The sequence below is a fragment of the Enhydra lutris genome, unplaced genomic scaffold, assembly GCF_002288905.1.
Source record: "Enhydra lutris kenyoni isolate GAN:26980312 unplaced genomic scaffold, ASM228890v2 scaffoldscaffold73, whole genome shotgun sequence".
Taxonomy (NCBI): Eukaryota; Metazoa; Chordata; class Mammalia; order Carnivora; family Mustelidae; genus Enhydra; species Enhydra lutris.
Window position 1 is genome coordinate 3,748,584 of NW_019154157.1, and position 14,999 is coordinate 3,763,582.

Below are 14,999 nucleotides of genomic sequence, written 5' to 3' on the forward strand. Positions count from 1 at the left end.
CAAGTTCCCAGGCTGGGAATGGCCAGTGAAGGGACCTAGGGGAGGGACAGGGCTGGGCTCACATGGGTCTGCCTGACCTCAGCCCAGCTTGTGCCCATACTAGCAGTGTGCTTAAGAGGTTCTGGAACCACGAGGGGCTGAAGGGGGCTGTGGGGAGTAGAGTGAGTGTGGGGGGCTGGGAGAGGCTTGCCAGAGAGGTAGCAGGGCCCCCGAAGTCATGGAAGACACAGGGAAGGGCTCGTGCAGGGTGAGGGGCTCCCACGGCTGTATCCATCACTGACCCCACAATCAGGAGCAGAGAGGGCAAGGCAGGCTCTGGGTGCATCCCATGTCCTCAGTTACAAGTACTTGCTGGTAAGTAGGGCACCCCAGCCAGACTGCACCAGGGAGGGGGCAGGGGAAAGGGAGGCCTGATACCAGCCTTCTGAATAGCTTCCCAGCTTTCTCTCCTGTGGGGGGGCTGCCCTACCCCACCCATTTTCCAAATGTCTAGGTCACAATGGTTTCCAAGTCCTGCACTGTGGGACTTTCGGACCTCCCCCCATGCATCTCTTGGGTGGGCAGATTTCTAGGCCTGGGAACTCATTCACTGCAACTATCTCCAATGATTGTAAAGGTTTCTAGGACCCCACATGTAGTTTCTCTGTCCCCTTTCTCATATATGCTATGTCTCCTATGTTTGTGAGTTTCTAGGCCTGCCTTCTCAATCTTCATGGGTTTCCTATTGTGTATTGTGGTTTCTAGATCTCCTCATCTCACTTTCAGTGGTTCTTCTATGCAATGATAGTTTCTAGGCCTCTCCTCCCTCTCCCCATGGCTCTCCTATGTATATGATGGTGTCTGGGACCTTGTATTAATTATAGCTCTTTTGAGAATAGTGGAGTCTAGGTCTCCTGACCTCATTTACCATGTACAATGTAATCATAATGGTTTGTGGGCCTCCCTTCCCATGATCCATGGATTTCCTAGGTGTACGGTGGTATCTAGGTCCTTTATCCCTTTTCCAACAGGGTCCCAGTGTACCTCACTGTGTCAATGCCTCCCTCCCGACGCTTCACAGCTTTCTCAAGGCCCCCTGTCCCATTGTTACATGTGGACATGGTATTCATGCTTCCCTTTCTTCTGCAGGCAGAGCCGAAGCCGAAGCCCTTGCTGGGAAGGGGCCATGGAGGCGGAGGGTGCAGTCTGGACTGGGTCAGCCCAAACCACCCAGGAGGAATGGGCAGGGTCACCCTGGCTTGGCAAGGCCACAGAAAGAAGGCGGAGACAGGGACGAAGACAGAGACAGAGAGCGTGGGGCCTGCTGATAAGGCTGGCTCTGCCTGGCTGAGAGGGACACAATGGGGACCGGGCCAGAGTGGAGATCTGTCAAGACTCCCTCCTGGGAGCCCGGGTGGCAGTGGGGATTTAGAGGAGGTGCCCCTATCCCTATTGATCTCCTGAGTACCCAGGGCAGGGAGGGGCAGTAGGAGGTCTGGGCTCGGCTGGAGCTTACCCAGTGGCTCTTCTCCCCAGGGTCTCCTTTGGGGCCAGGTTCTCCCTGCAAGGAGAGACCGAGGTAGAGGTAATGAGAGAGGGAAGGAGGAAGGGAGGCTGGGGAGGGAAGGAGAGGGAGAAAGAGGGAAGGAGACACTAAAAGACTGGGAGAGACTGTGGTTTGTATTGGACTAACATAATGATTTAAAGGCAATGAAACATAATAAAAGAACAGCCAGAAACTGGAGGCTCTTTGACCTTTGAAAGAATTGAACTGCCCTCGGTAAACACACACACACACACACACACACACACACACACACACACACACACTACATACTTGTGGTTTTTCTCCTGAGGGCACACCCCGCCCTTCAGCCTGGCAAATAGCTCAAAAAGGAAGCTTTAGTCTTACAGGGCTGAAGAATCACAGGTTGGAGTTGAGACTGCCAAAGGAGGAGGAAATTGAAAGGAAATCCTAGAAAGCAGGGAGCCACTTAGGGGAGTGAAATCTACATAAATACCCCCCCCCCAATCCTTGGACAGTCCATGAATTACCCATCCTAAAGTCACAAAGCTGAGTCCAACCCTTGCTCTAGACCAAAAATCAACATTCTTCAGAGGAAGATAATAGAATCCAGATTCTCTTTATTATCTATATTGTCCAGTATGGACAGTTACTAGGTATGTAAAGAAATAGGAAAATGTGACCCACAATGAAGAGAAAAATAAGTCCGTAGAAGCAGATCCATAGCCAACTCAGTTGTTGAAATTAGTAGGCTCAAAGTTGAAAATATCTGTCATATTTGTCATCAAGGAAATGCCCCAAATCAAAATCACAATGAGATCACCTCACACCTGTCAGAATGGCTAAAATCAACAACACAAAAAAGAACAGGTGTTGGCGAGGATGAAGAGAAATGGGAACCCTCAGTGCACTGTTGGTAGGAGTGCAAACTGGTACAGCCTCTCGGAAAACAGTACGGAGGCTCCTCAAAAAGTTAAAAATAGAGCTACCCTATGACCCAGCAATTGGACTGACTATTTACCCAAAGGATACAAAATTCTAATTCAAAGGGATACATGCACCCCAATATTTATAGCAGCACCATCGAAATAGCCACATTATGGAAACAGCCCAAATGTCTTTCAACTGATGAATGGATAAAGAAGATAGAGTATTGGGACATCTGGGTGTCTCAGACGGTTAAGCATCTGCCTTTGGCTCAGGTCATGGTCCCAGGATCCTGAGATTGAGTCCCACATAAGGATCCCTGCTTGGCGGAGATTCTGCTTCTCCCTCTCCCTCTGCCTCTCCCCCTGCTTGTGCGCTCTCTCTCTCAAATGAATAAATAGAATATCTGAAAAGAAAAAAAGTTGAAAAAAAAAAGATAGAGCATATATATATATATATATATACATATATATATATATATATATAAGATGAAATATTACCCAGCCAAAAAAAAAAGAATGAAATCTTGCCATTTGCCATGACATGGATGGAGCTAGAGAGTATTATGTTAAGTGAGTCAGAGAAAGAAAAACACCATGTGATCCATGTGATTTCACTCATATATGGAACTTAAGAAATAAAGGAGCAGGGGCGCCTGGGTGGCTCAGTGGGTTAAAGCCTCTGTCTTCGGCTCAGGTCATGATCTCGGGGTCCTGGGATCGAGCCCCGCATCGGGCTCTCTGCTCAGCAGGGAGCCTGCTTCCCCCTCTCTCTCTGCCTGCCTCTCTGCCTACTTGTGATCTCTCTCTGTCAAATAAATAAATAAATAATCTTAAAAAAAATAAATAAAATATCTGTGATAAATGTGTTAGCGGATGTAGTGGAATTGACATAATGGGTGATGAGATGGGGCTTTTCAGATCTGCGGAAATTTTAGAAGAGCATCAGATGGAAATCCTGCAATGAAAAGGATCGTACTTGAAATAAAGACTTCGTTAGCGGGGATTAGCAGAAAATTGGCCAGGAGAGAATAAAGAAGCGGTTAACTTGAAGATAGGTCAATGCAACAACTCGAACTGAAGCACGAAGGGGAAAAATGATTTTAAGAAAAAATTATGGGGGGCGCCTGGGTGGCTCAGCGGGTTAAGCCTCTGCCTTCAGCTCAGGTCATGATCTCAGGGTCCTGGGACTGAGTCCCGCGTCGGGCTCTCTGCTCGGCGGGGAGCCTGCTTCCCCCTCTCTCTCTGCCTACTTGTGATCTCTCTTTCTCTCTCTCTGCCAAATAAATAAATAAAATATTTTTTAAAAAAAGAAAAAGTAATGGGAGCCTGGGGCACCTGGCTGGCTCAGGTGGAGGAGCACAGGACTCTGGATTTTGGGGGTCATGAGTGATTATTTGAATAAAAAATACTTAAAAAAAAAATTAACAGAGCCTCGGTAACTCAAGAGAGGGTGTTAGGTAGAACTGAAGTCCCGGAAGGAGAGAAGGTAGCATAGGAACAGAAAAAATAAGTTGAGGAAATATTAACCAATTTCGTCTCTAAATCTGATGTAAAAACGAAACAAACCAGACTTTTTATTTCTGGCATGGTGCATGAGGAGCTCAGAAGTTGCCATTCTGTCCTAATAACAAGGAAAATGCTGAACAAATGGAAAATCAACAACTCTTCTTAGAGCCATCAAAGCAGTGAGGTCCCAGGACAAACCACTGCCCCCACCCCCGAAACTGGAGAAAGGGGCGGATTGTGATTTACTGAGCAGAAGCCTCCCTGGGAACCAGTGCCGGGTAGAAAAACGTAAACACAACTGACAAGTTGCTGGAGGCCAACTCTCGGTGTGGCCAACTCTGAGAGTTCAACATTCCAGGGGGACCTGGTTTTGGGGGGAATCCCCACATCTGTGTGAGTTTTACACAGGAGCCCTGTTGTAGAAAAATCTCCTGGCGCTTTCAGCAGGAGGAGGGTGAAAGGAACCATTTTGAAACACTCCAGAGCATTCTATCGTTCTCAGCAGGGCCTGCTCTCAGGAGAAACTTTTTTTTACGGGAGCCTAACCTGTTGGGGTCTTTTTTTTTTTTTTAAAGATTTTATTTATTTATTTGACAGACAGAGATCATAAGTAGGCAGAGCAGCAGGCAGAGAGAGAGGGGGAAGCAGGCTCCCTGCTGAGCAGAGAGCCCGATGTGGGGCTTGATCCCAGGACCCCGGGACCATAACCTGAGCCGAAGGCAGAGGCCCAACCCACTGAGCCACCCAGGTGCCCCAACTGTTGGGGTCTTATCAGAGCCTCATTGACCTGGGGGAGGGAAATACCCAAGTATAGCTAGCTTTAGCCTTCCATGTGTGGGAACAGAAATAGCCCAGCTCAGCTCCCATTTAACCATCTTGTCCCACCTAACGGGGTGTGAGGGGCTGGGGGGTGGGAACAAAACAAAAAACACTAAAAAACAAAACAAAACAAAACCAAAACAAAACTAAGCAGTGCTGCTGAAGTTCACAGTCCAGGGGCATAGGCTTAGGGAAAGACTGAGACCTAACAACAGGACTCCAGGATGCTTCCACCCCCTGCACACCTAACCACTACATCACTAAAGTCTCTCTACTGCCGTTCCTTTCACCAAGTACATCATGTTTACCTTCCAACAAAAAATAACAAGGTATTCTGTACGCTGCCTTTGGGTTTTGTTGATAGTTTCCTTTACTGTGCAAAAGCTTTTTTAATTTTTTTTAACACTTTTTTTTTTTTTGAAAATGGCATTTCAAGATTTTTTATTTATTTGGGAGAGAGAGCGAGCACAAGCGAGCTCAAGCGGGTGGTGGTGGGAGGTGCGGGGGTGAGAGGAGGGAGGGGCAAAGGGAGAAGCAGACTTTCTACTGAGCAGGGAGCCTGACTCAGGGCTTGATCCCAGGACCCTGAGATCATGACCTGAGCCGAAGGCAGATGCTTAACTGACTGAGCCACCCAGGTGTCCCTGTGCAAAATCTTTTTATCTTGATGAAGTCTCAATAGTTTATTTTTGTTTTTGTTTTCTTTGCCTTTGAAGACGTGTCTGGCAAGAAGTCGCTGCAGCTGAGGTCACAGAGGTTGCTGCCTGTGTTCCCCTCTAAGATTCTGATGGATTCCTGTCTCACATTTAGGTCTTCCACCTATTTTGAACTTGTATGTGGAATTTAAGAAACAAAACAGATGAACATAGGAGAAGGGAGGGAAATAGAAAATATAAACAGAGAAGGAGGCCAAACCATAAGAGACTTTTTTTTTTTTTTTAATTTATTTGAGAGAGAGACAGTGAGAGAGAGCATGAGTGAGAAGGTTAGAGGGAGAAGCAGACTCCCCATGGAGTTGGGAGCCGGATACGGGACTCGATGCCAGGACTCCGGGATCATGACCTGAGCTGAAGGCAGTCGCTTAACCGACGGAGCCACCCAGGCGCCCAAGAGACTCTTAACTATAGGAAACCACGTGAGGGTTGCTGGAGGGGAGATGGTTAGGGGGGAAATGGGATAACTGGGGGATGGGCATTAAGGAGGGCACGTGACAGAATGAGCGTGGGGTGTTGTATGCAACTGATGAATCATTGTCTTCTACCTCTGAAACGAATCCTCTATATGTTAATTAAATTGAAAGTAAATTAAAAATTTTTAAAAATGACAAGGCATACTAGCAGGCAAAAGACACAGTTTTAGAGACTGAGCAAATAATAGGACCAGAGTCAGACATAGCAGAGATGTTGGAATGATCAGACCAGGAATTTAAAAAAACAACTCTATGGGGCACCTGGATGGCTCAGTTAGTTAAGCGTCTGCCTTCGGCTCAGGTCATGATCTTGGGGTCCTGGGATATAGTCCTACAATTGAGCCCCACATCAGGCTCCCTGCTCAGTGGGGAGTCTGCTTCTTCCTCTCCCTCTGCTCCTCCCCACTGCTTGTGCTCTTTCCTCTCTCTCTCTCTCTCAACTAAATAAATAATCTTTTAAAAAATACAACTATGATTAATATGCTAAAGGCTTTAATGGAAGAAATTGATAACATGCAAGGACAAATGGATAATCTGAGCAGAGAGATGGAAATTCTAAGAATCAAAAAGAAACTGCTAGATTTTTGTTGGAGGTGCTCTTCATAGAGTCCATTAGCTAAGGGTCATCCCATTCTTCCCAGGCTTCTGAAGAAACACTTCAGTTCTAGCAGAGGCCCTGCTTTCTAGTATCGGGAACCACGGTCCAGAAATACAAATTCAACAGAACATCAGCCATTTATCTCCCAGACTGTCCCCTTCCTGACGTTCTACCTAGAGCAGGAAAAAATACTGAAAACGTTACCTGTAGTCACAAGTCCTTCAGTTTCCTGCCAAGATTTCATATTCCCTTAGATATACCTTTCAAGGAGAAAGTGAGACAGGAGGGGCACATGGGGGACTTCAAAGGCACTGATAAGGTTGTATTTCTTAAGCTTGGTATTGGGCACATGAATATATGATTTGATATCATTTAGATTTTTCAGGTTAAAAATTCTTTGCGTGTATATTTGAAAAAAATGCTGGAGATCAAACATTCGAAACAGAAATGAGGAATGCCTTTGAAGGGCTCATTTGACTGGGTGTGGCAGAGGAAGGAATCTGTGAACTTGAGAATATGATAATTAGAAACTTTCAAAACTGGAAAGCAATGAGAAAAAAAGACTGAAAAAGCAGAACAGAATATCCAAAAATGATGGGACAAGTACAAAAAGTACAACACATGTAATGGGAAGACCAGAAGGAGAAGAAAAAGAAAGGACCAGAAGCAATATTCGAAGGAATAATGACAGGATTTTCCCAAATTGTCAGACACCAAGCCACAGACCCAGGAAGTTCAGAGAACGCCAAGCAGGATAAATGTCCCCCAAAATACTACACCCTGGGCAGATCATATTTAAACTTCAGAAAATCAGGGGTACCTGGGTGGCTCAGTGGGTTAAAGCCTCTGCCTTCGGCTCAGGTCATGATCCTAGGGTCCTGGGATCGAGCCCCTTATCGGACTCTCTGTTCAGCAGGGAGCCTGCTCCCCCACCCATCTCTCTCTGCCTGCCTCTCTGCCTACTTGTGATCTCTGTCAAATAAATAAATAAAATCTTAAAAAAAATAAACTTCAGAAAATCAAAGATAAAAAAGCGTCTTGAAAGGGGCGCCTTGTTGGCTCAGTCAGTAGAGCATATGACTCTTGATCTCAGGGTTGTGAGTTTGAGCCCATGTTGGATGTAGAGATTACTTAAAAAAAAAAAAAAAAAAGTGTCTTGAAAGAAGCCAGATGAAAAGTCAACTTCTTTAGAAGAGCAAAGATAAGACTTCCATCCAACTTCTCCTCAGAAACCATTCCAACAAGAAGAGAGCAGAGTGAAATATTTTTAAAGTGTTGAGAGACTAAAACCATTGACCTAGAATTGTGTACCCTGTAAAATCATCCTTCAAAAGTGAAGGAGAAAGAAAGACTTGCTCAGAAAAACAAAAACTGACAGAATTTGTTGCCAGTAGATCTGCCTTGCAAAGATGTTAAAAGGAATTCTTCAAAGAGAAGGAAGCCATAAGTCAGAACTCGGGATCTACATAATGAAAGAAAGAGCATCAGAGAAGTAATAAATGAAGGCAAAATGCAACATTTGTTTCTCGTATTCTTAACTGATCTGACAGAAAATACTTTGCTCAAAATGATAATACCAACTATGTATTTAATTATGTATGCTTACGCATATGTGTGTATGTGTATATATAGATATACTTACATGTAACTATATATGAGTGAAATGAATGACAGCAATGATATAAGGAAAAGGAGGGAAAAATGGAGAATATTTTATCATAAGGTATTTGCAAGTAGAGGTGGGTTAGTTGTAAATGTATATTGCAGACTTTGGGGAAACCACTACAAAAACTGAAAAAGGGAGATGCCTGGGTGGGTCAGTCGGTCAAGCGTCTGCCTTTGGCTCAGGTCATGATCCCAAAGTCCTGGGATCAAGTCCCATGTCGGGCTCCTTGCTCAGCCGGGAGCCTGCTTCTCTGCCCCTTCCCCTGCTCATGCTCTCTCTACTTTCTCTCTCAAATAAAAAAAAAATCTTAAAAAAAAAAAAAAAGTGAGGGCACCAGGGTGGCTCAGTTGGTTAAGCCACTCACTGCCTTTGGCTCAGGTCATGATCCCAGAGTCCCGGGATCAAGTCCTGCATTGGCCCCCCCAGCTCCATGGGGAGTCCGCTTCTCCCTCTGACATCCTCCCCTCTCATGCTCTCACTCTCTCTTTTTAATAAATAAAATCTAAAAAAAAAAAAAAGTGAAAAAGGAAGTACAATTGATAATGCTAAGAAAGGAGAGAAAGTGGAATTATATCAAATGAATTAAAACTGCAAAAGGCTGAAAAACTGTAGAAGAAAAATAGGAACAAAGATTAAGGGCAACAAATAGAAGACAGTAAAAAATAGGGTAAATATTAATTTAATAACCCCTTTAAATTTCAATAATTTCTTTATTTTTAAATTAAAAAAAAAAAACTTATTTTTCAATAGTCTCTACAGCCAACATGGGGCTCGAACTCACAACCCTGAGATCAAGAGTTGCACGCTCCACCGAATAAGCCAGCCAGGTGCCCCTAAATGTCAATGGTTTAAATACACCAATTAAAAGTCAAGGATTGTCAGAGTGGGTAAAAAACCAAGACCCAACTGTATGTTGTCTAAAAGAAGCCCACTTTAAATATAAAGACACAGGGCACCTGGGTGGCTCAGTGGGTTAAGCCTCTGCCTTTGGCTCAGGTCATGGTCTCAGGGTCCTGGGATTGAGCCCCGCATTGGGCTCCCTGCTCGGCGGGGAGCCTGCTTCCCCCTCTCTCCGCCTGCCTCTCTGCCTGCTTGTGATCTCTCTTTCTCTCTCTGTGTCAAATAAATAAAATCTTAAAAAAAAAAAAAGACACATATAAAGCCAAGGGATGGAAAAAGATATACCATACTAGCACTAACCAGAGCAGACAGAGCAGACTTCGGAGAAAGTAAAATTATCATGGATAAAGGGGGGGCAATACAAAATGATGGAAGGATCAGTACTCCATGAAGGCACAACAATCCTTAATGTGTATATGTCTAACAACAGGGCCTCGAAATATACAAGCCCCTAACTGATAGAACTGCAAGGAGAAATACAGGAATCCGCTGTTACAGTTGGAAACTCTGACATCCTCTGCCAGAAATGGACACATACAGTTAGGCAGAAAATGAGAAAGAACATAGTTGAAATCAGCAACACCATCAATCAACTGGATACAATTGATGTCTATAGACCATTTCATCCAACAACAGATTACACATTCTTCTCAAGCTTACATGGAACATTCTGGGCCATAAAATATATCTCAATGAATTTCAAAGAACTAAAAATCATACCATGCATGTTCTTAGACCATAATGGAATTAAACTAGAAATTAATAACAGAAAGGTAACTGGAAACTCCCCCAAATACTTGGAAATTAAACAATAGACTTCTAAGTAACACATGGGTCAAATAAGAAGTCTCAGGAGACATTTTTAAATATTTTGAACGACATAAAAATAAAATGGCAACTTATCAAAATTTGTGGAAATTATCAAAAGCAATGCGTCGATGGAAATTTATTGCACTGAATGCGTATGTTAGGAAAGAAGAAAGATCTAAAATCAATAATCTAAGTTTGACCTTAGAAAAGTAGAAAAAAAGGAGAGTAAATTAAATCCAAAGTAAGTAAAATAAAAGAAATAATAGAAATTAGAGCAGAAGTCAATGAAATTGAAAACAGGAAATCAATAAGGAAAACCAACAATACCAAAAGCTAGTTCTTTGAGAAAAAAATCAATAAAACTGACAATCTCCTAGCCAGGATAATTAAAAGAGAAAAAAGAGAAAAATAGGTCAACAGAACAGAACAGAGAGCCCAGAAATAGAAATCAAATTAAACTGATCTTTGATAAAGAAGCAAGACAATGCAATAAAGCAAAGATAATCTTTTTCACAAATAATGCTGGAACAACTGGACACTCACATGTAAAACAAAAAAATGAAGAAATTATACCAATTCTTTACAATTTCTTTCAGAGGATAGAAGCGGGAGAACACACCCTAACTCATTCTATGAGGCTAGTGCTACCCTAATACCAAGACTAGACAAAAGTACAAGAAAGGAAAAGAGATATTGAAAGATCAATATCATCTCATAGATGCAAAATTCTTCAACAAAATTTAGCAAATGGAATCTAAGGTGTATAAGAAGAATTATATACCATGACGAAGAGGGATTTATTACAGTATGTATGTATGTATGTATGTATATATATATGTGTGTGTGTGTGTGTGTGTATTTTAAATATTTTATTTATTTATTTGACAGACAGGGATCACAAGTAGGCAGAGAGGCAGGCAGAGAGAGAGGGGGAGGCAGGCTCCCCATTGGGCAGAGAGCCTGATGTAGGGCTCAATCCCAGGACCCTGGGATTATGACCTGAGCTGAAGGCAGAGGCTTTAACCCACTGAGCCACCCAGGTACCCCATATATGTGTGTATATATAATGGAACATTATATATCCTTTAAAAAAGAAGGAAATTTTCCCATTTGCAACAACATGGATGACCCTGGAGGGCATTATTCTAAGTGAAATAAACCAGACAGAGAAAGACAAATACTGTGTGGTATTACTTCTATGTGGAATCTTTTTTTTTTTTTTTAAAGATTTTATTTATTTGTCAGAGAGAGAGAGGGAGAGAGAGCAAGCACAGGCAGACAGAATGGCAGGCAGAGGCAGAGGGAGAAGCAGGCTCCCTGATGAGCAAGGAGCCCGATGTGGGACTCGATCCCAGGACGCTGGGACCATGACCCGAGCCGAAGGCAGCTGCCTAACCAACTGAGCCACCCAGGCGTCCCTTCTATGTGGAATCTTAAAAAAAAAAAGAAGAAAGAAAGAAAGGAAGGAAGGAAGGAAGGAAGGAAGGAAGGAAGGGAGAAAGATTGGACAGATAGAAACAGAAACACAGTAGATTGCCAGGGCCTGGGGCAGGGGATGAGGAATGGGGAAAGGTTGATAAAGGAATACCAACTTTCAGTTATAACATGACGAAGTTCTGAAGATTTAAGATAGAGTATGGTGACTGTAGTTGATGATAGTGTATTGTGTAAATGAAATTTGTTAAGAGGGTAAATCTTAAGTGTTCTTACCACATATGAACACACACACACACACACACACACACACACACACACACACACACAGTGTGTTTCTTACAGAAACGATTCTTATGAAACTAAATATACTCTAAGATCCAGCAATTGCACACACTGGCATTTACCCAAATGAACTGAAAACATGTCCATACAAAAATCTGCACGTGGATGTTTCTTCAGAACTGCCCAAACTTGGAAGCAACCAAGGTGTCTTTGAGTAGGTGAATGGATGAATTGTGGGACATATGATGGAATATTATTTACAGCCAAAAAGAAATGAGTTATCGAACCATGAAAAGACACGGAAGAAACTTAAATGCATATTAGTGAGGGGAGAGGGATGATTGGGAGGAACACCAAGGATTTTTAGGTCTGCGGAACCACTCTGTATGACATGACAATGGTGGATACATTCATCTACCAATACCACAGAATGTACGACACCAAGAGGGAACTCTTGTGTAAACTATGGACTTCGGGTGACAATGTGTCATTGTGGATTCAATTGTACCAAATGTGCCATTGTACATGAGATGTTGATAGTGGGAGAGGCTGTGCGTATGTGAGGACAGGGAGGATATGCGAATCCTCTGTACTTTCTGCTCAATTTTTCTGTGAACCCCCCAAAATGCTGTAGAGATAATTTTATCAATTAGATAAAAAAACAACCAACCAAAACAAAAATCTCAGCAACCTTGCTGATCTAGGAATCCTAGCAAACCCAAAGAAGGGTAAACACAAAATCATACCCAACTACATCATGATCAACCTGTTGAAAACCAAGAGTAAAGAGAAAATCTTAAAAGCCAAAGGAAAAAAGACGTAGTACGTACAGGAGAGCAACAAGAACCACAGCCAATTTCTCATGAGAAGTTGTCATTTCCTACATCAGCCAGAAGACCATGGAACAATATCTTTAAAGTGCTAAAAGGGAGGAAAACTGCCAAACTCTCATTTTATATTCAACTGAAAATATCTTTTTTTTTTTAAGATTTTATTTATTTGACAGATAGTGATCACAAGTAGGCAGAGAGGCAGGCAGAGAGAGAGGAGGAGGCAGGCTCCCGTTGAGCAGAGAGCCCGATGCGGGGCTTGATCCCAGGACCCTGGGATCACGACCAGAGCCAAAGGCAGAGGCTTTAACTCACTGAGCCACCCAGGAGCCTCAGAAGACAGTTTTAGAAAAAAGTGGGAGGATTCGTTGTCAGTAGACCCATACAGGCAGAGCTAAAGGACGTTCTTTAGGCTGAAGACAAATAATACCAGATGGAATCTGGAGCTACAGGAAATCGTTAGAAATGATAACTGTATCAGTAGAAATGAACGACTATTTTCCTAACTTCTTTCAAAGTCAATTGTTTAAAGCAGTAACAACAATGTATTGTGGGGATTATAACAAATGCAAAAGTGAAATGAATGACAGTGATAGAGCAAGGTGAGAAGGGGGCAAATTATACAGTTGAAACATTCCTATTTATACATGAAGTGGTATAATATTAATTCAAGCAAATTGTGATAAGTCAAGGATGCCTATCGTTATTCTTAGAGCAACTGTGAAAAAATAACACAAAGTCATAGAGATAAAATGGGGCTGTAGACAGTATTCAGTCTAAAAGAAGACAGGAAAAAGGGAAAAAAATTAAAAGATGGGGTCAAGAGAGGCCAAATCGCAAGATGGTGGGATGGTTGACTTAAATGGAACCGTATCAATAACTCTACATATCATTAAAGGTAAATGTACTCAACAGTCAAGACTGTTTAAAAAATAAGCCCCGAGTATATGCTGTTAACCAGAGATAGACTTTGAATAGAAAGACAGGGTTGAAAGGAAAAGGACTGAAAAAGATATACCAATGCAAATGCTGAGTATAAGAAAGCTGGTATGTTTAATTTAGTATCAAAGCAGAATGCAGAGCAAGGAGTATCACTAGAGAGAAAGATATTAATTTCATAAGGTTGACATTAGAATCCTGAACATGTATGCACCTAAAAACAAAGCTTCAAAACACACTAAGCAAAAACTGACCAAACTAAAGGGAGAAATAGACAAATCTACAATCATAGTTGGAAAGATGGGAGTGAAAGAGAGAAAAATAGAGGGTCAGAGAGACAGAGACAAGGAGGAAAGAGAGAGAAACAGATACAGAGACAAAGAGCCCAAGTGAGGGAGAGGGATGTGACCTGATCCTAACAGGACCCAGAGACAAGGGACAAGGAAAGAGAGAGATGCACCATGTCCTGGACGGAGGGAGGGTCGGGAGCTCTGGTTGTGGCACATGGAGCCAGAGCAGGGGTCTGGACCTGTGGGATCCTGGAGGGGGTGCTGTAGGGTGGGCAACATCACTCACCCGCTGCCCCGTGGAGCCTTGGGGGCCAGGCTCCCCACGCAGTCCCTGTGTGGGAGGGAGGAGAGGTATGAAGTCAGCTATTGGGGGGTATGACCCAGGACTTCCCAGAATCCTCCACCAGGGGCTGCCTCAGTACTCACTCTCTCTCCCTTCTCTCCTGGGTGGCCGGAGATTCCTTTGGGTCCAATGGGGCCTGGGGGTCCCTGAGCAATAAGACAGGGCCTCAGTCTTGTGCTGAGGCAGGATGGGGTAGGCAGGGATTTGTAGGGGCAGAGGGGTAGAGGAGGGCGCCTCAGTTTGGCTTGGCATCTGGGTTCTTTCCCACACTCCCTGGTACACAGCAGTGACTTTGTACAGCTCAGGGTTCAGAGTTCTGGCCCTGGAGTCAGAGAGTTTGTGCCCTGACCTGGAAGTTGCCATGTGCTGGCAGCAGCCCTAGGTCAAGAACCTCTATCTTTCTTGGCCGCCATGTGTGGACAATGCTTGCTTCTCCTTATGTGGACTGAATGAAAAGATTTATGGAAAGTAGTTTGCGTATTAAGTGCTCCATAAATGCTTGAATGAATGAATGATGGATGGATACCTGGATGGATGGACAGATACGTGGACTCATAAGCGGGTGTGTGGATGAATGGATGGAACAGATTAGTGGGAGCAACCGGAGATTTACTCACCATGTGTCCAGGACTCCCAGGGATGCCCATGGGACCAGGAAGTCCAGGGGGACCTGGAATAAGACAGGATGTCCTCAGGATCGAAACAGAGTACAATGCCAGGAAGTCCACCATTCACTCCCTCCTGAGAGCCACAGCCTTAGGCCCTCTGCCATTTTCCAGCCCCACTCTTTACCCTGGACCTGGACTCAACTTACCCATGGGCCCTGGGGGGCCTGGGAGTCCAGATGGTCCCTGGGGCCAGTGGCTGCTAGTCTCAGTGAAGGTGTTGGACAGTAAGGGGTCCCCTGGCGGGGAGGGAAAGATGGTGAGTGAGCAGGGCTGAGCTTCAGCATGACCG

General features: G+C 43.8%; 1 protein-coding gene across 9 annotated transcripts in view; it reads right to left on the reverse strand.

The window, feature by feature from the left end:
* LOC111160043 (EMI domain containing 1) overlaps window positions 1-14,999 on the reverse strand; it is a 44,311-nt gene that overhangs the window by 8,435 nt on the left and 20,877 nt on the right. For 6 of the 9 annotated variants that reach the window (XM_022522830.1, XM_022522837.1, XM_022522834.1 and 3 more), the window contains 5 exons: window positions 14,857-14,946; window positions 14,660-14,712; window positions 14,126-14,188; window positions 13,986-14,030; window positions 1,496-1,540 (listed from right to left, as the gene is read on the reverse strand). In XM_022522830.1, coding sequence (XP_022378538.1) covers window positions 1,496-1,540; window positions 13,986-14,030; window positions 14,126-14,188; window positions 14,660-14,712; window positions 14,857-14,946 — 296 coding nt within the window. The remainder of the gene's footprint in view (window positions 1-1,495; window positions 1,541-13,985; window positions 14,031-14,125; window positions 14,189-14,659; window positions 14,713-14,856; window positions 14,947-14,999) is intronic. The other 3 variants (XM_022522836.1, XM_022522838.1, XM_022522835.1) reach the window with 2 other exon arrangements.